The 25,739-nt window shown below is 35.8% G+C and overlaps 1 protein-coding gene across 4 annotated transcripts in view; it reads right to left on the reverse strand.

The window, feature by feature from the left end:
- LOC140772217 (histidine-containing phosphotransfer protein 2-like) overlaps positions 1 to 20,087 on the reverse strand; it is a 32,928-nt gene extending 12,841 nt beyond the window's left edge. Inside the window, exons 1-5 of one of the 4 annotated variants that reach the window (XM_073114171.1) lie at positions 19,811 to 20,081; positions 19,506 to 19,636; positions 19,356 to 19,424; positions 18,670 to 18,741; positions 11,398 to 11,470 (exon numbers count right to left, since the gene is read on the reverse strand). In XM_073114171.1, coding sequence (XP_072970272.1) covers positions 11,398 to 11,470; positions 18,670 to 18,741; positions 19,356 to 19,424; positions 19,506 to 19,636; positions 19,811 to 19,870 — 405 coding nt within the window. In that variant the 5' untranslated portion in view covers positions 19,871 to 20,081. Of the gene's footprint in view, positions 1 to 11,397; positions 11,471 to 18,669; positions 18,742 to 19,355; positions 19,425 to 19,505; positions 19,637 to 19,810 lie in introns of all 4 variants that reach the window. The other 3 variants (XM_073114169.1, XM_073114170.1, XM_073114168.1) reach the window with 3 other exon arrangements.
- Positions 20,088 to 25,739: the final 5,652 nt, after the last annotated feature.

The raw sequence follows: 25,739 nt of genomic DNA on the forward strand, positions 1-25,739 counted from the left end.
TGAGAACTCAAATTTTGTTTTCAGATTGGCAGGTATACTTCTCCACAGTAATAGATATTTTTGGGTTATTCCTCTCTTATGTCATCTCTAAATTATTATCAGTTCCTGCTATCCATAAATTGTGAAGGAGAGATTACATAATTACCTTATATGCTATAGTCCTAATATTAAGAGCTGAACTGTGCCAAATAGAATATTAGCATTACGTTAATTTTTGGAAAGAAGTTTAAAGGATTTGGCATTGACTAAATGCGACTTTTGTTTAAAAACAATTAAATATTGACATTAGCCTTTGAATCTCCTGATTAGAAATTTAAATTTAATTAATTATTCATTTTTAAGATTTTCTTATCTACATAGCATATCACATCAATTAGATCAAAACACTTACATATAGATCAAATTTAGTGGACATTTGCATTCCCTTAGGTTAGAACAATATTTATTTCTGTTTTAATTAACAAGCATAAAAAAATAAAATCAAATCAAATCAAAACTTAATTTATTCATTGCATATTAGTGGATGCCAACATATAGAGATAAAGCTTATCTCCTCAGTGAATCTAGTGAGTTTAGCAGTAGTAGTATGGATCCCGAGCTTATTAAGAAACTCGACAATATTATGGGTCAACTAGGTACCTTAACTCAACAGGTCAGAAATACTCAGGATACTATGCTTGGAGATCAACGAGTGACTGATGAACGATTACATAGGATAGAAAGACCCCGTGACAAGACCTCTCTTCAAAATATTTATCGCTTCGATCCTAAACGCGGTGTGTCTCCCACACTTCATCAATACTTTCAAGAGAATGAGCGAGATCTTGATAAACGGTACCTTCATAGCATTAAAGTTGATGCTCCAATGTTTGATGGTCGATTAGATCTTCAATCCTTCTTGGACTGGATGAAAACATGGATCATTATTTCAAATGGTATAATATGTCCGAAATCCGAAAGGTTAGGTTTGCTGCCATAAAATCAACTAGGCAAGCAAACCAATACTGGACCAATGTTGAGTCTTTTCGTGAGATTAGGGGTGAACTACCAATTGAAATTTGGGCTAATAAAAGCTAAAATGTAAATATCTCACCTTCTTATTACCCTAAATTACTAGACAAATGGAACCGACTTACCCAAGGAAGTAAGTCAGCTAAGGATTACGTTGTGACTTTTGATGAGCTGTCAGTTCGGTGCAGTGTGATTGAATCAAAAACCCCTATGCAAATCTTGTCAAGATTTAGAGCTGGTCTGCGTTAAGATTTGAGAAGTGAACTATTTACCCATAGCATTAATACTTTGGAAAAAGCTTACAATTTAATTCAAGATTTAGAGGAGTCCAGACTAGCCACATCTCAAGGAGTTACGAAACGAGACCTTAGATTCTTAAGCTCTCCACAAGTCTGTCGCGGTTCTTGATTTAGGGGCATAGTAAAACTACTTCAATTTGTATCAATTTCTATTTATATTTTAGTAAAACAAAATAGTTTCTGGTAGGTTCGTTCGAACGCAAATGGATAGCGTTCGAACACCTGATTCGCATTTGCACATACAGAGAACGCATTTTAGCCGTTCGAAAGTAATCGAGGTGCATTCGAACGCACGACGAGAAAGTTGAGTTGTGATAGGACTTGTTTAGGGTTAAGTTGAGTTGTAATAGGATTTGTTTATGATTTTTAGATGTTTAGCTAACCTCTATATATGTGGAAGAGCAGTCTCTATTGATTATTGAATATTGGAATTAGTTTTTATCTAGGCTTGAGCCATCTTCTCCCTCCTCCTTCCTCCCATTTGGTATCTAACACAAATTCTCGTCTACGGCCGAAATTAATCCTCCGTCGCTTCTCCCTCCTCTCTCTAGCGACCAACCATACCTGAAAGCTCTTTTCTCCCCTCTAATCTAGTTTCAAGCACTAATTTATCTATCATACCATAATTATCTTCCATAATCCTAACCACGTATTTCCACATCCATCCCGCTATCTCCTGAGCTTAAGTCATTATTTCATATGCAACTTTTGATCTACTCATCTGATCACCGTAATTCCAATTGCATTGGATTCCTAACTCATAGAGGAACAACATATCCAAAAACTCAGATCAATCCAACGTTAGATCGATCCCAATTACCTTCTCAAGTTCCGTGCTAATTTCTGTCCAGATTATCAATTCGAATAAAACCTCATCTTCACCAAAAGCGATCATAAGTCCTTATCAATCCAAATCTGCCAATCAATCATATAATCAATCTGCCCCTAGCCCTTCACAACCCAAGGTAGAATATAAGAGTAAAAACGTTAAGAAAAGCTTTTCTAAGGTTAATCCCCGGGTCAAATGCTATAAGTGTTAAGGATATGGGCATGTTTCTGCAAAGTGTGCAAGCCCATATAAAATTAGCTTAATTGAGGAACTCTTTGAAGAAGACCCTGAACAAGACTATGATGGATTTATTCATCATGTAGATGGGGAAGATGAAGATTTCGAAGACGAAAATAAAGAAACCACTCTAGGATACCTGAGACACATAGACTCCATAAGATTACATGTTATAAGATGTGCTCACTCTCAACCTAAAATCAACGATGATTAGAGGTGTAGCTCCATCTTCCATACATTCACAAAAATTGGAGGTAAAAATTGCAAAGTAATTGTGGATAGTAGAAGCTATATAAATGCTGTGTCCTCTACCATTATTTCTAAATTAAACCTTAGAGCAATTTCCCATCCTAATCCTTAAAAGGTTTCGTGGATTAACTCAACCACGCTAGAGATAACAGAGCATTGTTTAGTCCCAATAGAATTCATGACTTATAAAGGTAAAATCTAGTGCGATGTTTTGACCATGGACGTGGGTCAAATTATTCTTGGAAAGCCTTGGTTATTTGATAATGATGTTCATTTTATAGTTGTTCAAATATCTGCATGTTTGAATACGAGGGTAAGAAGATCAAAATTCTTTTTTCGCAGCCTAGAAATGGCAGAGAAAAGAAGTCTAATTTCATCCAACCTGATAGTTAAGTCAGCTTGATTAGTGCTCAAAATATTGAGCGTGAGATGTATAAAGGAACTCCTATTCAGATTCTTGCTACTCAAAAAATCTTGAACGAGCCTAATGAATCGATTTCTCTTAAGGTCACTACTATGATTGAGGAATTCTCAAATATTTTTCTAGAGGATCTCTCGAATAAATTACCACCAATGCGAGACATTCAGCATGCTATAGGTCTCGTCCCGAGTGCATCTCTTCCTAACTTGCCTCATTACCGACTTAATCTAACTGAACACACTGAACTTAAATGGCAAGTTGACGAGCTGTTAAAAAAAGGCTTTTTGAGGGAAAGCCTAAGTCCTTGCACAATTCCTGCATTGTTAACGCAGAAGAAAGATGGAACTTGGTGCATGTGTCGACAGCCGCGCCATTAACTGAATAACGATTAAATACCATTTCTTCATTCCTCGCTCGGATGATATGCTGGATATGATGGCAGGGCCACAATCTTTCCAAAAATAGATTTAAAAAGTGGCTATCACCAAATTTGTATACGCCTTGGCGGTGAATGGAAAACTGTGTAAAGATCGGTTATATAAATTGATGGTCATGCCTTTTGGCTTGACTAATGCTCTGAGTACTTTTATGAGAGTGATGACTCAAGTATTATAACCTTTATAGGATAATTTTTAGTCATATATTTTAATGACATCCTCATCTATAATTGATCTCAGGAGCAACACAAATTATCTTCGTCAAATCTACGCTGTCTTGAGGAAAGAGCAACTGTATATAAACCCTAAGAAATGTACCTTTTGGACAAACAAAGTTGTTTTATTGGGTTTTATTATTTCGTCCGAAGGTGTCTCTGCTAACCCTAATAAGGTCAAAGCTATTAATGAATAGCCTGATCCTCGTACCGTAAGAGATGTAAGATATTTTCATGGGCTGGCTACTTTCTATCGTTGGTTCATTAGAGCGTTTATGATGCAAATCTAGTATGAATGCAATGTTTTGGAGAACAATCGACCCAAACAAGTAACTAAAGTAAAATATAGTAAGTAATAACTGATAAGAAGTTAATTGATTAAAAGGATCACTACTAGATGGAAGGAGAGAAAACCACTCAGATAAGACAGTAGCTTCCTCAACTCTCAAATAGGTACGTTGATAGTAGAAAGGCCTAAAATATGGTGTAAGGAAAGACTTTAGAGTTTAGTTTTACCAATAAATGGAATAGTAGTGCTTTTACTTTGAAAACCAAGTCCTCTTCACGTCCGGGCACTCAAAGATTCTCTTTCACAACTGGAATCTTTTGGACAGCAGCAATAACCAACGAAAAAGGAGAGGTTGAAGAAGAAGAGAGGTTTAGAGAGGAAGTAGAAGAGATTAGAGAAGGATCTTAAGACAGAGTAGGAGAAAGGGAGAGAAAGAAAGAGAGAGAGAAGAAGAAGACCATAGGAGAGAAAGTGAGAGATCTCAAATAAATCTTATTTCAACATGTCCTTGTTTCTCATGCAATAACCCTTAAATAGGTTAACAACTTTAATTCTAGCTGATTCTAATAGAAACTTATTTCCTAATAGGACTCTAATTGATCATCTTACCTAAATTGATTGATCCAATTTAGGTAATAAATCAATGTGGACACCCCCCACATATAAGCTTACCATAACTATCAATTGAGATTCTAATAGGAATTTATTTCCTCATAGGATCCTAATTGATTAAACCTTACCTAAATTGACTAACCCAATTTAGGTAATAACTCAATACGGACATCCCCCGCATATAGGCTATCATATCTGTCAATTGACTAATTTAATTGATTACTTGAATTAAAAAGCAACAATTAGACCAAAATTGGACTCGAGTAATTCTATTTTGGTCAAATTGAAGATGGTGCCCACATCAATTCCCTATGGGTGGGAAAAATCTCGACTCCGACGAGATAGCCTCCATATACTTCTGATGTAGATCTTCTTGTAGTCTCCTTAATTCATCTTCCGCAATCCAGCTAGTGTCAGAAAAGTAGCGATCTTTCCATCGAGCCAGACATCGTTGGTGTGTACCCGGTCGTATTTTGGTCTCACGCACATCAAGTATATCAATTTGGTCAGTGGATGTTGACTGCTCAAAAGGTAGTGAGCTAACATCTGTTAGTTGCATTGGGCCTCCATGATATGTGAACAAATCAGCAACACTGAAGATCGGTGAAATAGACATCTTAGGTGAAAATTTTAACAAATAAGCATTACTTCCCAACTTGGTAAAATCTTTCTCCCTGCGATGTTGGTTTGCTGCTTCCTAATATTTATTTGTAGATACCTGCAGCTTTTCAAGAATCTCTTGGTGCACTTGGTGAATTATTTGAACAAAGGTTTCAACATCGACACTATTTCTTCCATTATATGGTATAGGAGTTCTATCAAGGTAGTGGAAAATAGGATGGCTATATATACTCTCAAAGGATGATTTTTCAGTGGATCTATTAATGAAACTATTGTAAGCAAACTCAGCTTGAGAAAGAACTAGATCCCACTGAGAGGGTTTCTCTCCAACTAAACACCTCGATAGATTACCCAATGATCGATTAACTACTTCAGTTTGACCATTTGTTTGAAAATGATATGCACTACTATATTGTAATTTAGTGCCCCGTTTAGACCATAAAGTTCTCCAAAAATGATTAAAAAATTTTGTATCCCTATTTGAAGTAAATGATTTTAAAAAACCATGCATACGAACTACTTCTTTAAAAAACAAATATGCTATATGAGATGCATCATATGATTTTTGACATGCAATGAAATATGCCATTTTAGTGAATCTGTCAACAACTACAAGAACTGAATTAATTTTACTCATTAAAGCATATACTAAGGGTAATTCAGTCATGTCATGCTGGAATTTATTCTTTTCAAGAATTAACATGGTTTTATTGTCAAGACTTATATGGTCTTTTGTCTCTTGTTTTCTAGGATATGGTGCATCCCTTTGCGGATGTAAAGTTACTTGTACATTGTCCTTAATAAAAGTGTATGTATTTTTCTCCCCATTATACATTATCTTCCTATCATATTGCCAAGGTCGACCTAACAAGACATGATTTACCAATTGGTACTACGTCACACCAAACTTCATCCTTATATGATTTACCAATTGAAAATTTAATTAGGCATCTAGTTGTAATAGAAACTTCACCCCCACCTTTAAACCAAGCAATCTTATAAGGTTTATGCAACTTATCAGTTTTCAGATTAAGCTTATCGATCATTTCCTGAGCAACAAAATTATCTGTGCTTCCACTGTCTATGATGACTGAACATAATTTTCCATTCGATGTGCAAGTAGTGCAAAATAGACTTCGCCTGAGCCACATATCCTCATGTGGAGCCCTTGGCGTTAGCATTACACGATGCATGACAAGTAATTGACCCTCAGTATCACCAATTGCTTCATCTTTAGAGATGTCATCTTCTAATTCATTCTCATGTTCATTTTGACCGTCATCATCAGTTAACTCATCTTCTTCTTGCTCAATTAAATTAGATTGATGTGTAAACTTTCTTAGAGGACAATCAGAAGAACGATGACCAGGTTGCCTACATTTGAAACAAGTTAAGGGTGTAAGTCCTAATATACCTTTACTTTTAGCAAGTACATCAGAATTAGACTGAGGAAAGACTATTTGTGTTAATTTTGGTGGTTCCTTCTCGACAACTTGCATCCTAGTTGTGTCTTTATTTGAATCAATTTTACGAAACCCTTGTCTTCTAAGTTTAGCTTCAGCCTTTGTGGCTTTGCTATAGGCTATGTCAAGGCGCAAGGTATCACACATGGTTAATTCATCTTGGATTTGAGGTCGCAACCCATTAGTGTAACGGGCAACCTTTTGCTCTTCAATTTCTTATAGTTCATTTCGTGCAAGTAAAAAATAAAATTCTTCAGTGTATTCTTGTATAATTTTGGATCCTTGTCGCAAATTTTAAAGTTTTTGGAAAAGTGTTTGTGTATAATCAATAGGTAAAAACTTCCCCTAAAACTTTTCTTTCATATGGGTTCAGGAATTGATTTTATCTTTTCCTTTTCTGATTCGATCATTTTGGATTTGTTTCCACCAAATTAACGCATGACCTTTCAATTTGAGGCTAACAAATTTTACCTTTTTATCTTCTGGGATTTCTTTCCATTCAAAAAAATGGTCTATATGGTCAATCCAATCCAAAAATTCATCAGATAATAATCGCCCTTCAAATTCGCTAACATCAATCTTAATTCCCTGATCCCACCTATCAACAGACCTATGTCTCATGTGATGTGCATAATAATTCCTATCATCATCTCCCTATATCTTGGATAGAAGTGTTGCCTTGTCTAGATGTTCTAGGAATATTCTCTGGTTGTGGATTGACTTGGATGTTACCTAAGTGTTGTAAAATTTGATCCATTCCTTGTTGTAGTTGTAGAATTTGATGTTGTAGTTGGATGACATCTTCTCTAATATCCATTGTGTTAAAATTTGCATTTGACATGATTCCAAAATAAGCTAGACAGATAAAGAAACTTTTTTTTTTTGAAAAAATGTTGAACTATATCTATATGCAAGCAAACCCAAGAAAAAGAAAACTTGCTCTGATACCAATTGATGCAAATCTAGTATGAATGCAATGTTTTGGAGAACAATCGACCCAAACAAATAACTAAAGTAAAATATAGTAAGTAATAACTGATAAGAAGTTAATTGATTAAAAGGATCACTACTAGATGGAAGGAGAGAAAACCACTCAGATAAGACAGTAGCTTCCTCAACTCTCAAATAGGTACGTTGATAGTAGAAAGGCCTAAAATATGGTGTAAGGAAAGACTTTAGAGTTTAGGTTTACCAATAAATGGAATAGTAGTGCTTTTACTTTGAAAACCAAGTCCTCTTCACATCCGGGCACTTAAAGATTCTCTTTCACAACTGGAATCTTTTGGACAGCAGCAATAACCAACGAAAAAGGAGAGGTTGAAGAAGAAGAGAGGTTTAGAGAGGAAGTAGAAGAGATTAGAGAAGGATCTTAAGACAGAGTAGGAGAAAGGGAGAGAAAGAAAGAGAGAGAAGAAGAAGACCATAGGAGAGAAAGTGAGAGATCTCAAATAAATCTTATTCCAACTTGTCCTTATTTCTCATGCAATAACCCTTAAATAGGTTAACAACTTTAATTCTAGCTGATTCTAATAGAAACTTATTTCCTAATAGGACTCTAATTGATCATCTTACCTAAATTGATTGATCCAATTTAGGTAATAATCAATGTGGACACCCCCCACATATAAGCTTACCATAACTATTAATTGAGATTCTAATAGGAATTTATTTCCTCATACGATCCTAATTGATTAAACCTTACCTAAATTGACTAACCCAATTTAGGTAATAACTCAATACAGACATCCCCCGCATATAGGTTATCATATCTGTCAATTGACTAATTCAATTGATTATTTGAATTAAAAAGCAACAATTAGACCAAAATTGGACTCGAGTAATTCTATTTTGGTCAAATTGAAGATGGTGCCCACATCAGTTTAGCACCATTATAGCTCCGATAATTGTGCCTCAATAATGGTGAATTTGAATAGTCAATGAGTGCCACCAAAGCTTTCGCCGAAATCAAAAGAAAAATGGTGGAAGCTCCTGCAATGCCACTCTCCGATTTTACTAAATTTTTTAGGTCGCATGTGATGCTTCTGAAATTGGTATAGGTAGAATCCTGAGCTAAGAAGGTCATCCGATTGCCTACTTTAGTGAGAAGTTGAATGAAACCAGGCAACAGTATACTACTTACGATAGGAATTATATACTGTGGTTTAATCTCTTTGTCGTTGGAGGCATTATTTGCTCCCACAAGAATTCACAATCTTCTCTAACCATGAAGCCCTTCGTTACATCAACTTCCAGAATAAGCTTAATGTTAGACACGGCATGTGGGTTAAATTTCTCCAAGATTATACACCTTACGACACAAAAACAAAGATGTCGATGCACTGAGTCATCACATGATTCTTCTTTCAAAAATGAATGCGAAAGTAATAGGTTTTGATAAAATCAAAACTGAATACAAATCGTGTCCGAAATTTTATGAAGTTTACAATCTGTTAATCAACGGAATGACTCAAGAAATAGATGGTTTCATCTTCTAGGATAGCTATCTATTTAAATTTTAAAAGTTATGCATTTCCAACACCTCGTTAAGGGAGTTTTTAATTTGGGAATTGCATGCTAGAGGTCTAGCATGACATTTTGGGCATGCGAAAACTATTAAAGCTACGGAATATCGATTTTTTTGGCCAAGCCTTAAAAGAGATGTTATGAGACTTGTTGGTCGGTGTCACACATATCAACTCTCTAAGCAGCAAAAGTAGAATACTGGATTGTACCTTTACCTGTTTCTAATTGTCCTTGGCAGGATGTTACTATGAACTTTGTACTATGACTTCCGAAGACTACTCAAAAGCACGATTCTATTCTTGTGGTAGTAGATCGATTTTCAAAAATGGTCCACTTTATACTCTGTTTTTGAACCTTTGACTTCTCTCGAGTTGCGAAACTCTATTTTGATGAAATTGTTAGGCTACACAAGCTCCCAAAAACTATTGTGTCAAATAGGGATATAAAATTCACTAGCTATGGAGAACCCTATAGCATAAAATAAGAACCAAGCTTCAATATTCAACCACTTTCCACCCACAAACTAACGAGCAAACTAAAGTAGTCAATAAGAGTTTACGGAACCTACTGAGGACTCTTGTCGGCGAAAATCTAAGAGATTGGGATCAAAAACTGTCAACTGCTGAATTTGCATATAATAACACTGTTAATATGTCAATAGGTCAAAGTCCAACTGAGATAGTATATGGCTACAAACCTAGACAACCTATAGATCTCATTCCTATGACCTATTATTATAGGTTGTCTGAGTCTACATTTGCATTGGCATCACATATTCATGCTTGCAAAAAAAAATCGATAACAAAATTGCTCATAACAATGTCAATTATAAAATTCAAGCTAATGTAAAAAAATTCAAGGAATTTAACGTTGGAGACTATGTGATGGTCTGAATACGTCTGAAATAATTTCTTCCTAGAACTATCAAAAAGTTGCATGCACAAAGTGCCGGACCTTTTAAAATTCTTAAGAAAATCAATAATAATGCTTATGTTCTATATCTATCAAATGATTTCGGCATCAGTTCTACTTTTAATATTGAGGATCTAGTAGCTTATAAATGTCCAGATTTACCCCAGATAACCCACTAGCTAGTGAGCCTACCAATGAAGCCTATTTATTAGAAACCCTCTTTACCTCCATTTTCTTAACATTCCACCTAACACAGCAGACGAAATTGATAAAATTTAGATGATAAGATTATTTCAACTTGAGAAGGTGGAACACAACGGTATCTAGTATGTTGGAAAGGATGATCTATATCTGATGACACGTGTCTTAATCGCCATGATTTAGAGAGGCATCACCTGATATACCTCCACTTCTCAACATTCCACCTAACACAGCAGACGAAATTGATAAAATTTTAGATGATAAAATTATTTCAACTTGAGAAGGTGGAACACAACAATATCTAATATGTTGGAAAGGACAATCTAATCTGATGACGCGTGTCTTGATCACAATGATTTAGAGAGGCATCACCTTGATATTTTAGAGTAGTATGAGAGCAGCAGAGTAGCACATTCGATAGGGTCGAGTTCTCTCTCACCCGGAGAGAATAATGTGGACATCACTGATAGGACTCGATGGCGTGTGTACCAGCGTAAGAGGCACCAACAGTTGATGATTCCCCCTATAGAGGATTTGGTTGATCAATTTTCTATTTTTATTTATTTAGAGTGTCTTTTGTTTATTTCCTATCTAGAGTGTCTTTTGCTTATTTCTATTATAGGTCTATATATAGACACGTAATTTTTTTACTTTGCTCTTTTGAAAACCTTAGTGTGAAACTATTTTTTAGGTGAAAGTGTGAAACCCCATTCCTTTCCTCCTTTTGTGTTCTCCTCCATCTACTCTCATTTCTAAGGAGTCTATCTCTAAGATTAGAGCCAACAACATCTTGAATGCAGGGGGCAAATCTTATTATCACACCAAGTTGTGCCATCTTGTTGTACCCTAAAATGGTTCTAAAAAAATTCATATCAGCATTTAGCAGCAGAAATTTGCCAATATGAGAGAGAGAAGAGAGTTAAAATTTCAACACAGTTGCTCTTTTCTTGCCAAATTAGAAGGAATTGAAATTAAGGTAATGATGTCAAGTAATAGGAGTACAAGTCTGGTAGATGTCTGCTAGATAGTCAACATTACTCTTAACCAAATGATTAAGATTTCAAATTCTCAAAATTACCTGAAACATGTTATCAAATTTGTTGCGCACACGATAAAATTCATGCTTCACCACATTCAAGGCCCTAATACACCTGGAGAGAAAAGGGCATTTCTATCAAACAATGTGAACTATAGCAGAATTAGATATAATAAAATAACAAAGCCACTAGCCACTGAATATAACAAAAAGAGTCCTATCAAAGTCGGATCAAAAGAAAATTTGGACTTGAGCATCTGAAGATAGATGCATGCAAAAGAAAACAATATCACAGATTCCCTTTATAAAAAGATAAATATAAAGACCTCCAAGATGATATATCTTTAGATACAGGAATTGTTTTCTTTCATTGCTCCTTGCATAAAGATGCACACATAATTTGATATTTTATGCAGTTCAAAAGTAAAAGACTACAATTTAACTTATAATGGTGAGATTGTTTGTGCAATTGTATGACAGGTTTTATCAATACCTACAAATAACTCTTCCACTCTTCAATGGCTTCCTATAATCAGTATCAGAATGTTGCAAGTACAATGCAATATCAATATATAAACAAAGATTCAAGATATGGATTTAAGTTACAACAGTTTCATACTTGAAAGTTTCAACAATATGTTGTTGATATTTTAGCAGAAATAGAACGAGAAAATTCTAGACAAAGTCAGATTGATACCCTTGTGATGCATATTTCATTGTTCCAGTACTATTCAGGTATTGTCTGAAGCATCATTAGGTGGACAACATAAAGATCACGTTGACTACTGAGCAAGTAATACATGATGAACGAAAAATCAATAATATCCATCAAGACTTTATTTTCTATATTGCAACACTGTTTGGAACTTGAGGCAACTCGTTCTTTATTACTAAGCATACGTTCAGTTAAAGTTTTCTTATGATTATAAACAAATGGAAGTTAGTAGTGTTGCATAACAAAAAGTATCATGAACTCTCTTAATTAATAATGTTTTTGCTTATCTTCTTAACTTTTTCTACTTGAGAAAAAGATCTACAGAGGTATTGGCCTCTTAATGAGTCAAAGCTGCATATATAAGATTTTCCATGTTGTTTGTTGATGTGGTAAAGCTTCAAAGAATTCAGAAACTCACATAACTATGTGCTAAGATTGAAGTTTAGATGAAAGAAGTAATATATAAACAACTTTAACATTTTATACCACCTTCAGGTTAATCCCTGAGTCCCACTGTTTTGACATTGCAAACCATGATGGTGACCAAGGCGATAAATGAGTAGTACCCAACCAAGATCTCAATAACACTAGCCTACCAGAACTTGACTTCACAAAAAGATGACAATCGATAGCTCATCTTAAACAGAAAAATATGGCACACTTTTACTTTACATGATTTCACCTAGATATGAATCTTGGTGACATAAAATCCTGCAATGTAGATAAGTGAGATGGTACATGACAATGTAAAATAAGGGGGTAACCATGATAGCTGACAGTTGTATAAGTATAGCCCAAGTCGCGAAACTCAAGATCCCAAATCCTATCAGATCAGAGTGCTTTATCTATAAATTCTTGTGCAAAGTTAAACACAACCCCAAACAAAAAGATCTTGTTACCATGAAGTGATGCTAGCTGGCAGAAGAACATTGAACAAAGGCCGTGGTTGACAAGGAAGTTGTGGCTATAAATCTTGAAGTGACAAGACAAGACACTACATGTCCGAAATTTACTAAGGCCTCATTCACTTTAAGTAGACTGATGGGATAAGTATTAAGAGTAAATTGGTAAATTAGTTAGTGCATGGTATACGATATAATTTTGATAAATAGTGTTTGTATTCTAGAATAAGATTATTATTAATTTAGCTATTATTCTAAAATAAAGGTTGTATTCCAAAATAAGAAAAAAAAAAGCTATTCCTAAAAGCCTGATTCACATGTGAAATAGGGTAAAAATAGGAATAACAATTCATTCTTATTTATTATTACCAAAATGAGAAATTTCTGGGAATAACTATATGTCACTTATATTATGGAATAAGAGTGTAATTATTATCTTTGATGTGATATAAAGTTTGAAAAGATGGAAAAAAATATATTTTATTTTTTATGAAATTACAATAAACGCCTTTTGATTTGATATATAGTAAATTGATAGAATAGATATCAAGAGTAAATTGGTAATCGGTTTGATGTGCGGTATAAAATGTAATTTTGATGAATAGCGCTTGTATTATATAATAGGGTTATTATAATGTTTAGTTGTTATTCTAGAATAAGGGATTGTATTCTAAAATTAAAAAAATTATTCCCAAGATAAACGGGAGCAAAGCGAACGAGGGCTAAGAAAGTATACCATAAGATTAGTATTAAATTACAATTTTTTTATTTTCTTCTTACTACAATAAACTAAGAGATATAGGACAAAGTAGAGGGTCCTATGATTTGATGGTAGACCATCTGATAGAGATGAATAAAGAGAGGAGAAAAAATGAAAATTGAAAAGAACAAGGGAGAAAGAGTATTACTTTCGAGAGAGAATAGTTAAGAAGAAGCATAGAGATTACACGACACACATGATCAAAAGAAAATTCTTTCCTAAATCCATCATATATTTGTTACATATTTGGGACTCCTATAGACTTTTACAAGTAAACCCTAACCTACTCTCTAAAAAATAAGCTTTTAATTTAATAGGACTCTTTAGATAACCTAATGAAACCTAGACTATTTAGGACTCCTTCAAAAATAATATAAAATATTCCTTAATTCCTGATGCTACAATAATGTGAATATGATGCTAAGTTTTACAAAAATAACTAATAACCCTAAGTGTCCAAAATTATACAAAATCGACTAGATTTCATCCTCCATCATAAGACTCCCTGAACTATTTCCCATTTCCGTATGCATCTTCTCATCTTTTCTTTTATACACATCGATCTTCTAATAAATGGAAAACCTTTCAAACATGCCCCCCTCCCCCCAACACTATAGTGTTAATGTCAAAGAACCATTTTAACCTCAACTTTTCTTTCTTTTCTTGATCATGTGACACTCATGACATTTTTAACAAAAAAATCTAAGTAAATAATAAAAGGGACATTTCAAAGGTTTTTTATAGTTAAGGGGGCCAATGTGTCACAAAAAATAAATGAGGGTCTATGTGAAAATGGGCAACATTTCAAGAGGTCTTTTATTATTCCATATTCATGGCCATCATTTCATTGTCATAGTTCAAATTTAAAACAAATGTACCCATGCAATGACAACATCTACTACAATTGTTTACGGCTGAACTTTGCTTTGAAGACTAATTTTCCCTTTCATAAGTGAAAGCAAATCATCAAACAGAATACTTGAAATGGAACGGGTGCTAGTGTGTATAACAATATAAAATTGAAAGTGTGTATGATGTAAGTAATAAAGCTTCTACATTGCAAAGGATTGCATCTATGAAGCACAGAGTTTGTAATACTCTTGTTCCATAGATATCACATTTAAGACACTCATTAAATTCATTACATATTGCATCCCTACATTAGATATTTCACTTGTTAGAATGTTTGTTGGATATTTTTAGCGGTAGAAAATTGTAACAACTACAAAAAAACTTTAAGTTAAAAAAATCATGCATGTAGCACATGCACTGACATCTCCTTTCCCTTCCTTCCTTTTCTAGCCATTATAGAGAGATGGCCTCATTGCTATGAACTTGGCAAGATTGTTGAAAAACCATCATTAGACAAACCCAATCTCTTTCCCTCTCTCTACACTAGCCTTCTCCCTTCTCTTTTCTCTTTTATCCCCAGTTTGTTCCTCATCTCACCGAAGGTTTTTGACATTAGGCACATGCCGCCAGAGCAAAAGAATGTTACTATCACCCTCGAGGAAGATGTTCGTAACAAGGTATAATCCTGGAGATGCAAAACGTGGTGGAGGAAGACGAAATAGGGAAATAAGAAGGGAAGGAATGGGGTTTCACACCTCCACCCTAAGAAAATGTTTCACACCAAAATCCTCTAAAGAATAAATCACATAAACTTTCATTAACCTCCAAAAAAGATATAACGGGTCTATATATAGACCTACAATGAAATTAAGCAAAAAACACCCTACATAGGAAATAAATAAAAGACACCCTAAATAAATAAAAATCAGAAACAGATCCCTATAGGAGGGATCATCAACTGTCGGTGCCTCCTGCGCTGGTACACACGCCATCGCGTCCTATCAGTGATGTCCATATCACCTGGACAGTTTTGCATAAAACTTTAGAGAGATTTTTCAGAGATCTAGCGTTTAATTGCATACACAATTATATTCGTCATATTGAGATCTGCTATCATACGATGAGGATCCCATGATGCCAAAGGAAGCAGACATAAGGAGAAATTTCATGCAAGTGAATCCTCTATAGTCTAAAGACAGTCTAGACATAGTGAGATGATAATGCTAGTAGTATAATATTGTAAAATATACTATGTTAGCTCATGCATCTTTAGTAGTTACCATTTATGTTTTATTTCATCATTGTGATTGAATACTTGCTTTGTACATTATATGTATTTTATGTATGTTGATCATGACATGTATGATGTTAGATATTACACCACATGCACGTATCACCAAGTAATTAGATCGTCTCAATAGTATTTTCTAAGTCACTCAGTCAGGGATAGGAACAAAGTGAATATATATAGTACTCATATTTTATTGGTCTACTCCTAAGATTGATAATCCTAATAGGACAATCAGGTAAGCATACGCCGAGTTTGAATAGGCATGATTACTGTCGAGTACGAAGGTCAGATACTTGAGATCATAAAAATGATGATCGTGAGGTATATAGCTCTAGTAATACCTGATGGTGCAAGGTTATAGCATCTTTCCGAGCTAAATACTCGTGATTTACCTCACGAGGTATGGTAATGAGTGTGAGGATAATTTTACAACCAGAGATAATCAGTCATATGCAGCGTCGCTAGGCATGTACGAGCAACATTATTGCTCAATTTTTATCCCTTCTCATTGTTTGGTACTTAAGAGAGCATATGATGATGTGACTATCCTGAGGATCTAAGAAAGCAAAATGCCATGATGTATAATCTAGCTTTCATTATTAAATGACGAACGATTGCTACTGTATTTACGAGCTTATTGTATTATTATGCAAGCATGACATATGTTATAGCATTATTTGTTATACTATTTTTAGATTATAAAGGTGTATATTTGTTGGCTTTACACTTACCATCTTTTTGAAGAATAAGTTTTTCAAATTAGTAGATAGTGTCAAGGTCATGGAGGAGCAAACTTAGATTAGTTAGATTTTTGTTTATTTTTCTTTTTATATTTATGATTTGATTGGTTATGTTGCCCCTTATAAGGTATTTATCTACTTTTGGTTCTGTTATAAATATGTATTATGGAGGCTTGTTGCATCATGTGGTACTTTAAATATTCTTTGTTTAGATTATTTTTTAATAAATTTTGACTTCTAATCTTATGTGAAAATATTGACCAATGAATCACATGAGAATCCTATAGGTTTCACCCATGTGTGAAGCATGCATATTTGGTGCCGAGTATTTTAATAATACAATGTTGATTGATGATGAGAGTAATATAAAGATAATGTTACAGTTGCCCTCGAGGAAGATGATTGTTTATTCAATTTGCTAATTTAGACAAAACTCAATACGGAACTTGCAAAGGCAATAGGAACCGATCCAACCATTGGAACAATATAATATTTGAATATGTTATTCCTCAAAAAGTTAGGAATTCAACGCAACTAGAATCTCATCAATCAGGCTAATAGATCAAAAGTTATGAAGGAAATAATGACCAAAAGTCAAGAGGTGACGGGATAGACGTGGATGTTATGGTTAAGGTTTGGGAGATGATGATGGCTATAGTGGATGGATTAATACCTTGAACAATATGAGGTGGGAGAAGAAAGCTTCTAGGTATGGCTAATCGCTGAAGTGAGGGGGGAGAAGAGACAGAGGATTAACCTCGGCCATAGACAAAAACTTGGGTTGGATACTAAGGGGGAGGAAGGAGGGAAATGTTGGCTCAAGCCTAGAAACAAAACCAAGTTCAATCTTCAATAATTCTAAGATGGTTGTTTTTCCACATATTTGGAGATTAGCCAATCATCCAAAAAACCCCGAACAAATCCTAATATGAAACAATTTATCCGATGCGCATTTGAACGGCTAAAAATAAGGCTCTGGTTCGATCGTGTTCAAATGGCCAAAAACCATGTTCTGCATATATGAACATTGTTTAGACGTTCAAACACCCCAAAACAGGGTTCTGTATGTGCTAATGTGAATCAGGCGTTCAAACGTCGCGTTCGAACACCCTCCACTTGCGTTCAAATGCACCTGCCAAGAATTATCTTATTGTTTTAAAACAATGACAGAAAATGATACAATTTCGGAACAGTTTAATCATGTTCAATCTATATGTAAATCAATAACCGCAACAGACAACTCATGTTAGACACTGTCATTCTTGATATTGCTCAAAATAGATCCTTACTTCAGTAGATTGTACTTTCCAAATAACACAAATCACAGACTTCTATGTCATTGGCAATTAAGACTAAATCTTTGCTCATACATATCAAAGATTTATATCTTCCCAAACAACAAGTCTAGGAGAAAGTACTCTAAAAGCCAATACACAGTATACAATTAAAATTGAAAGAGATGTACCAAAATAAAATAAAATAATTCTTCCCTTCTGAATCAAATAGATTCATAAAATAAAATAAAAAAGTTCTTCTCCACCCAATGCTTCCTCCCCAGACAACGATGATCCATGCTTCCAAATTTGTATGTCTGCTATGCCTAATATAAGGCCTAAGTGGGAAACATAGAATAGATCCAATTAACATGATGTAAAACAATGAAGTCTTTTCATGTCGGCACCTTGTTAGTACAAGATGTGCCTTCTAGCACACAATAGCACTAAGCGACACTTAAATCTTTACTATTTAGACAATGATATAATGCAATTTAATGTGAACTTGGAACATATAGTTCACTATCTAGGAAAGGGTTTTCAAAAGGAGTTTGCATAGCTTAGAAAGCTGCATACATTGGCTGAAATATAATAAAAGTTTGGGAAAATGACATATTGGGTATAAACCGCCTCATATGCAATTGTAAATGTAGTAACAGATAAGTCGCTAACTTTTGAACTTGGAGGAAAAGGTAAAACAATGTTTAGGAATGCAAATAACAAGAAATATTACAAGTGAATTACAAAGTCTTTAACTTAAAAGACTAGCATGATACTGACCCTTCTTTATTATTCTCTTCATAGAATTGGCGGAATTGAGCGCAGGCTAATTTCACATTTTGAGCACCCACACTAACAAAAAAAAATTCGTATCAGCACGATTGAAGAAATTTTCAACAAAAAAGAAAACATGAAAACAAAAATGAGCACAAAAGGGTATATATAGGTAATACAGACTAGATTCTGGAAGATAATGTTGGTGCATATGCACAGGTATGCTAAGATTGAGACAGTATTGACTTACTCAACAAGAATAACATATAGTTACAGCATGCTAGAGAAATGTCAGCCCTGAGCATGTTAGCACCATATGTTTCAACCTATTGCATAGTGGAACTACAGATCATAATATATATAAACCACAATTAAAAGTGATGATAGAAAATGCTAATTTTGTACGGGTTTAAACACAATTTCTAGACTTCTTTAATGCATTTGAATTATGAAAAAAGATCTTCAGAAAACTTGGAAACGAAATTTCCCTTTTAACTTTACTGAATAAATGATTTTGCACATCAGCTACCGGTTAAACGGAAAGAAAAATAGAGAGCCAACAAATTCAAATTCATAGTAACCAAAGAAGAGAGCTAAATGTATCTTGAGTCTTATCAGGAAAAAAGCATAATAGTATACCAAATTATATTTAACCCCAAAAAGAAGAAAAAAAAAGAGAAACCGACAAGCACCTTGCGCTGCTTCCTTTCAACTGGTGGACGTAAGCGTCCACCTTTTGGTAATCGACGACTTGTTGTTCCCTGAACAAAGAGAAGTAATAAAATTTCCCCATTCAATAAATTGTGAAGACAGCAAGAAACTTGAAAGAAGATTGGAAATACAGCAATTTGCTCAGTTCCGTCAGTATCCTCTCAGAGTCCTCGCAGAACAAGGTAATCACTTCCGCAACAAATCCGGGACTACTCCCATCTTGCAGCATCTGAAGCTGCTGGAACTGCTGATCCAGCAACCCCTGAGGAACAAAGGTTTTCTTTTTATCATGAACAAGCCCCGAAAAAAGTGTAAGAACATCCAATTTTGATCTCTAAACTTAAGTTCTTCATCGTACAAGCAAATAAATAACGATCCCACAACAGGCCCAGGTGGAAAAAGGAAGTTCCTTCCCGCAAGACATCAGAAAACGTACCTCTGCGAACATGGAATTGAGCAGTACATTGAGCTGCTCCTTCAGCGCCAACAACGCCATTGGGAACGAGAGAAAAGGGAGGAGAGAGAAACCCTAACGAGAAGAGTAGAGGAGGGCCAATAACGATAGGAAGAGGGGAGAGGGGAAGCATCTCCTACGGCGTCTGCTTGTAATTTATTTAAGGAGGGAACGAATCCTTCCTCTCCCCCACTTTCCAAACGAGGCCCGCGATTGAGCGATGTTGGATTGATAGAATAGATTAGGGAACGGGTGGAATCTTTTCCAACTGCAATATGTAAATCAAAACGTACGTTCGAATAGATTCGTGGTCACTTGAATTTTTATCTATTTCTATGTACATCCAATCCTCCTCGTATAATGATTAAAAAAATACCTGTGGTTGGTTCTCCTGACCGAACTTAGTTTCGGTTTTGGACTTTTACAGTTTAATTATATTTAGTTATTTAATTTATAATAATCTAATATGTTTATAAATTATGTATTTCTTATTATAATAAATATGTATCGATTATTAAAAATATATATATACTAACTCTATGCTGACAGCATTCTTTTTTGGCTTATTTTAGGAAAAATGGGGTATACTAAATCCTGATCACTTCAGAAATAAAATTTTCTTATTCTAAAATAATAGTTAAATATCATAATAATATTATTCTAGAATATAAATATTATTCATCAAATCACATCTTATACTATATGCTAACTAGTAATAACTCAATTACTAGTTTACTTTTATCTATCCCATCAACCTAATTTATATCAAATCAAAAAAAAATCATAATAATTTTATAAAAAATAAAATATATTTTTCTTGCCTTGTTCTTCACTTTATACTACAGGTAATTATTGCACTCTTATTTTATAATACAATTGAACATAAGCATAATTATTTTTAGAATAAAAATTTTATTTTGAGAATAATAAAAAGAAATATTTATTTTTTAAAAATCGATCAAATTTGTAAAGTAAGCAAGGCATAAGTATTATTTATAAGTACCGAAAGTATGACATGTCATTTGTATTTGACCGTAACAATTGGTCGTGCAATAAGTGGGGAACCAAAGTAGAATTTATTGGGCTACCACACGTCACTCTCTCATCGTGTGGCAGCGTGGCGTACGTGAGGTATCCTGTCTTGCTAAGCGGTTAGTTGCTGCTTCTAAGCATTGCTTAAAGAATAAAGCAGAGGTTGCTTCTATTTTTGGTTGAAGCCCGTGACAAAGCTGGATGTATTTTATGATTTTTATATTAGATTTTCTTTTGCATTTGAAGAGTTCACGTGTAACACGACAAAGAAACTTAAAAAGTTAATTAAATTTAATAAGCATGCCTAAGATATAATTATAAGGCTCTATTTATAAATAACTAGAATTTTTTCAAATTACACTTACTATATTTTACCTATTTTGTGATTCACACCTCGTCTTTGAGGATTTTATAACCCGACTACTTTTATTTCTCTATAATTCTTATTTAACACGTAATTTTAATTAACTAATATTGGCTAAAATACTAAAATACCCCCACCATTTCCCCTCCCCCGCCTCCACCATCTTTCTCACCTACCTCTTCCATCGTCATTGTCGTCATTATTGTTGCCGCCACTACCGCAAGGTCTCATACAGTTCTTACCAAGTCATAGTTCTAAATGCTATACTCAAGGATCGGTTCGTGCTATTGGTGCGGAAGAAGGACGGGACATGATATTTTTGTGTCAACTACCGGGCACTAAATGCTATCACCGTCAAGGATCGGTATCCCATTCTGGTCATAGAGGAGCTACTAGACAAGCTTGCAGGGGCGACCATATTCAGCAAGCTTGACTTGAGGGCCGGGTATCATCAAATTATATTTCACTCGACGGATGTGCACAAAACTACATTTTGGACTTCGGACGGGCACTATGAGTTACAGGTGATGCCCTTTGATCTTACCAATACTCTAGCTACTTTTCAAGGCCTCATGAATGATATGTTTTGGCCTCTACTGCAAAGGTATGTCTTGGTATTCTTTGACGATATTTTGGTATATAGCAGGACTGAAATGGAGCATTATCGTCATTTGGAAGATGTGCTAAATTTGTTGAAGCAAAACCAGCTGAAGATTAAGAAGTCCAAGTGCCTATGGGGAGTAACACAAGTGGAGTATTTAGGCCACATCATCATAGCGGAAGGAGTGGCGACGGATCCTCAAAAGGTGTTGTGCATGACCGTTTAGCCAATCCCTACTTTCACCATAGGATTGTGAGGATTCTTGGGGCTGACCGGGTATTATCGCCGCTTCATCGCTGGGTGTGGCAAGATCGCTACTCCTCTCACCTTTTTGCTGAGGAAGGACTCTTTTAGATGGACGGATGATGCCACTACAGTCTTTGAAAAACTAAAAACAACAATCACAACGGCGCCCATTCTAGCTTTACTAGATAGACTTCACCAAAGAGTTTGTTGTGGAATGTGATGCGTCGAGAGTTGGCATAAGAGCTATACTAATGCAAGGAGGACGTCCTATAGGCTTTCTTAGCAAGGCTTTATCATAAAAATCCTAGCAATTATTGACCTACGAGAGAGAGAGATGTTGGCAATTTTGCATGTAATGACAAAGTGGAGGCCTTATTTGATCGGTAGGCGATTTATTATCCGAACCGATCAAAGGAGTCTTCCATACTTTATGGGACAGCGTATTCACATACTGACACAGCAGAGATGGGTCACAAAATTGCTAGGGTATGACTATAAAATTCAATACAAGAAGGGAACGAAAAATAGAACGACGGATGCACTATCCCACCAACCTGATACTGCCGAGCTCATAGCCTTTTCTGCTCCTACTTTTCCCTTCCTTGATGAGCTGAGGTATGTATGTACATCTAATTTATATGTTATGAGATTGTTACAGGAGGTATTGGATGATCTGGACCGTGATACGATCTCTCCTTATGCCAAAGCTCGATCTATCCCAATTTTCAGATCTGGACAGGATCTGACACATAACTTTGAAAATAGATTCCAAAAGATGTAGCAGTTGGATCGACGTGAAATTTTGATATGTTATAACCCCGGAAAAGAGATTTCCAAAAAATCTAGTTTTAGGTGAATCAGATGGTGAGATCTCGAGATATTGTCCGATTAATAGATGAACATTAGAGAGTCCGTCTTTGGATCCGTGCATGAAGGCATGAGATCCTAGGTGATGATGATTAGTGGTAGACCAGTGGTAATGGGGTAGCACCGGTGAATACGTGGAGGTGGAAGGGTTATGGGTGATGGTAGGGGTTAGAGCAAGGTGATAGATAGATTGGAAAAAAGGGGAGGAATAGGCCGCCACTAAGGGACTAGGGTGATTGGTCGGTCGAGGGTGGCTAGAAGCGGCGACGCCAGGGAATGATAGAATAAGAGAGAAGAAGATGAAGGAGACTAGGGCAAAACTAAATTCATTCAATAATTAGTCCATGGTTGCCATCCACACCTTTAGGTAGCCCAAACAATTCAAAAATGATAATTATTAACCCTAAAATAGTAGATTTTTGTTGATCGCGTTCGAACGCGCTCGATCGCATTCGAATACACATTTTGCGTTCTCTATATGTGCGAATGTGATGCAGGCATTCACAACCGTGTTCGAACGCACATTTTGCACTCTCTGTATTTGCAAACCTGATATAGGCGTTCGCAAGCGCGTTTGAACGCACTGCACCCGCGTTCAAACGCGACATACAAAAAACTTATTATTCTACAAATTAAATAATAAAACAAGAATAAAAGACAACCCTAAAGTGTATCCATGCTCGAGACGATATCAGTGAAACCCGAATCGTATCAGACCCCGGGTGTATTCGGGTGCCCGCAAATGACGGATTGCGGCAAAAATTTTTGGAGCACTTCCACCAAACTTTAGAGGCTAGTTATAAGAGTGTCTTGAGGACTTATAGAAGGATATCTTTGAACTGCACATGGCCAGGACTGAGGCGGGATGTGAGAAGTTTTGTCCGTGCTTGCGAAGTCTGTCAAAGGGCTAAGGTAACCACATTGAAACCAGTCGGATTACTTCAGCCTTTATCGATACCAGACCGTGTTTGGGAAGATATTTCTAAGGATTTCATAGAAGGTCTTCCATTGGTACGTAGTTATTCCATTATTTTTGTAGTGGTTGACAGATTGAGCAAGTATGCTCACTTTTCTGCATTATCACATCTATTTTCAGTCAAGATAGTAGTTGAAATTTTTGTTAGAGATGTTGCTCGGTTGCATGGCATGTCACACACGATTGTCTCTTATCGTGATTGTGTATTTGTGAGCGATTTTTGGATGGAGTTTTTTAGATTGTAGGGAACTCGATTGAACTTCAGTTTGGCCTACCATCCAGAGACGGATGACCAAACCGAGGTGGTCAATCGAGGCATTGAGTAATACTTACAGTAGTTTGTTAGAGAGATGCCGAGATGATGATTGAAGTTCTTATCGTGGGCAGAGTGGTCTTACAATACCGCCCACCACAGCAGTATTGGCATGACTCCATTCAAGGTAGTGTATGGGCGCATGGCTCCGACATTACGCGCTTATGACTCAGTGGCATCTGCAGATCGGATGGAGGTGGACTTAGCTTTGATGGATAGAGACATCACATTGAGGAGGTTGCATGCCCATCTTAAACTTGCTCAAAACTGCATGAAGCAAATTTATGATCGCAGCCATCAGGAGCAGGAGTTCGACATCGGTAGTTGGGTGTTTGTGAGGGTACAACCGTATCGACAGGTGACTTTGCATTCGATGCGAAATCAGAAGTTAGCACATCGCTACTTTGGTCTGTTTCGGGTGTTAGAGCATATCGGTCTGGTTGTATATCGTTTGGAGCTGCCTGAGAGGTCGAGAGTACGTCCTATCTTCTATGTTTCATTGCTGAGGGAGCAAATTGGTGATCATCAGGTCATTAGATCAGTTCTATCGGAGCCATTGGAAGAGACAGAGATCGTAGCCAGTTTGTACTTGGGCCAATGACGTCATGGTACTAGATTAGAGATGGAGGTCCTAGTCGAGTGGCTTGGCAAACCATCTGACGAGACGATATGGGAGCTCGAGACGGACATCTTAGAGCATTTCCCCGACTTTACACCTTGAGGGCAAGGTGGGGGAAGCGTGGTGAGCTGATACACATAATTAGAGTCTTTTCTTATTGCATTAGTTATTTATTTTCATTAAAATAAATTTTCTGTCGGTTGCGTTCGAACGCGGAGGGGGGAGCATTCGAACGCCTTGCGAACGCTTGCATTAGTCTGCAAAAACAGAGAATGCAAAATGTGCGTTCGAACGCCCGCCTGCAAATGCCTACATCAGTTCCCATCGATAGTGAACGTCTTTTGTGCGTTCGAATGCGGTCGGGCGCGTTTAAACGCGATCGATGGGAGTCTACTAGAATTAGGGTTAATAATTGTTATTTTGGCTTGTTGGCTAGCCTCTATAAAGGTGTGAATGGCAGCCAAAATCATAATGCTTAATGAATACTGATTTCTTTCCTCCTCTATCATCTCTCTAGTCACTCTACCCTAATCTCCCTCCTCCTTCTTTACCAACCAGGCACCTCTACCGTTATCAAGGTCTCATCTAACTTCTAATCTCCCTTGTCTGTCGAGTTCTCCCTCCTCCTTGGGATCTCGACCACTTCTTCCCCTTCGTCTTTACCCCTTAAACTACATCAACCATCCACCCTCATCTTCATTATCATCCATAACCTTAACATCCACTCTGTTAGGTTTTTTAATTATTGACAATTGTGTACAAAATATTCTAAGTGTATTTTTTACATGTATATGAGTTTTACACAAGTCTAGAAAATCTCTGGTTTGAAGAATTGCAAAATTATTGGAGCAAAGTTGATGAGATCAAGTCATAACATTCGAAGTCATACCAAC

Source organism: Typha angustifolia, chromosome 12 (assembly GCF_048772165.1).
Source record: "Typha angustifolia cultivar Huaian chromosome 12, ASM4877216v1, whole genome shotgun sequence".
In the NCBI taxonomy this organism is placed as follows: Eukaryota; Viridiplantae; Streptophyta; class Magnoliopsida; order Poales; family Typhaceae; genus Typha; species Typha angustifolia.